We start from the raw sequence: 1,495 nt of genomic DNA on the forward strand, positions 1-1,495 counted from the left end.
TCCACACTACATTCTCCCACAGGACTCCTCCACCGTCCACACTACATTCTCCCATAGAAAAAATAATGGAATACCCCAATGTTGACAGGAATAGAACTCTGGCAGGCAGATTTCAACACTGGAGTCTTCAAGGTATAGAATTTGTCAGCAAATGTTTTTAATGGCTCATTTATGAACTCAGTTTTTATTAAACTGTCCTGTAGAATAAAGATTTGCCTCTTAATACCATTTCACATTTGTCAACATCAGCTGGTGTGTATATTCCATGGTAATGTTCTTTAAGTTATCTTATAGTTCTACAACATTTCCCACACCCTGAACAAGGGAAAGGGTGCCGACCACTTTAAGTGAAGCTTGTGCTGTACTTTGCTTGGCTGCGTGAGTTCTTTGATGTCTTCGAAGTTTTGCATTCTCAGTGTAAGTTTTCCCGCACTCTGAACATGAAAAGGGACGTTCACCTGTATGAGTTTTCAAGTGTCCATTAAGACTATATTTTCTAGAAAAACTTTTTCCACACTCTGAACAAGAAAAAGGATATTCCCCTGTGTGTAACCTTAAGTGAACATGAAGAACTTTTTTCTGAGTAAAACATTTCCCGCATTCCCAACAGGAAAAAGGACGCTCACCTGTGTGACTTCTCTGGTGTGAAACAAGGCACCCTTTTTGAGCAAAACATTTCCCGCATTCTGAACAAGAATAAGGGCGCTCACCTGTATGGATTCTCTGGTGTTTAAAAAGGTACTCTTTTTTGGCAAACAATTTGCCACATTCTGAACATGTAAACTCATACTGGCCTGTGTGTTTTTTCTGGTGTGCAAGAAGTATGCTTTTCTGTGTAAAACCTTTCCCACATTCTGAACATGAAAAAGGGAGCTCACCTGTGTGATTTCTCTGGTGTGTAACAAGGTCCCATTTCTGAATAAAACGTTTGCCGCACTCTGAACATGAAAAGGGACGTTCACCTGTGTGACTTCTCTGGTGTACGCGAATTTGGGATTTCTGATTGAAACATTTCCCACACTCTGGACATGAATAAGGACGCTCACCTGTGTGAATTCTCTGGTGAACAACAAGAGATCCTTTTACACTAAAACATTTACCGCATTCTGAACATGAGTAGGGACGCTCTCCTTTGTGAATTTTTTGGTGTCTAAGAAGATTTTTGTTCTCAGCAAATGATTTCTCACACACTGGACATGTGTGGCCTTCTTCATGGCTTATAGAGGACTCTCTGTGACTAGATCCCTCCACACTGTGAGATCTTAGATGGAGATCCGGAGTGACAGTATGTGATTGGCCAGAAGATTCCCCAGGATTACAGGGATTGATAGTCTCTAAACGGTGAGGTCTGTGATGTGCATTATGAGGAATATGATTTACTCCAGGAGAAGATTGTCTGGTGTCATATTCTTCTGCTTTACAATCTGGAGATATGAGATCTCCTTCTGAGTTATTCTGATTTGGGAAATATTGTCCATCTGTTAGAAAGCAATTT

The 1,495-nt window shown here is 40.6% G+C and overlaps 1 protein-coding gene across 1 annotated transcript in view; it reads right to left on the minus strand.

Moving 5' to 3' along the window:
* Positions 1-140: 140 nt before the first annotated feature.
* Positions 141-1,495, minus strand: part of LOC140345027 (uncharacterized) — a 10,894-nt gene continuing 9,539 nt past the window's right edge. The window contains exon 9 of the mRNA XM_072432198.1: positions 141-1,478. Within this exon, the coding sequence (XP_072288299.1) occupies positions 289-1,478 (1,190 nt within the window). The 3' untranslated portion in view covers positions 141-288. The remainder of the gene's footprint in view (positions 1,479-1,495) is intronic.

This window comes from Pyxicephalus adspersus, unplaced genomic scaffold, assembly GCF_032062135.1.
Source record: "Pyxicephalus adspersus unplaced genomic scaffold, UCB_Pads_2.0 Sca360, whole genome shotgun sequence".
Classification (NCBI taxonomy): Eukaryota; Metazoa; Chordata; class Amphibia; order Anura; family Pyxicephalidae; genus Pyxicephalus; species Pyxicephalus adspersus.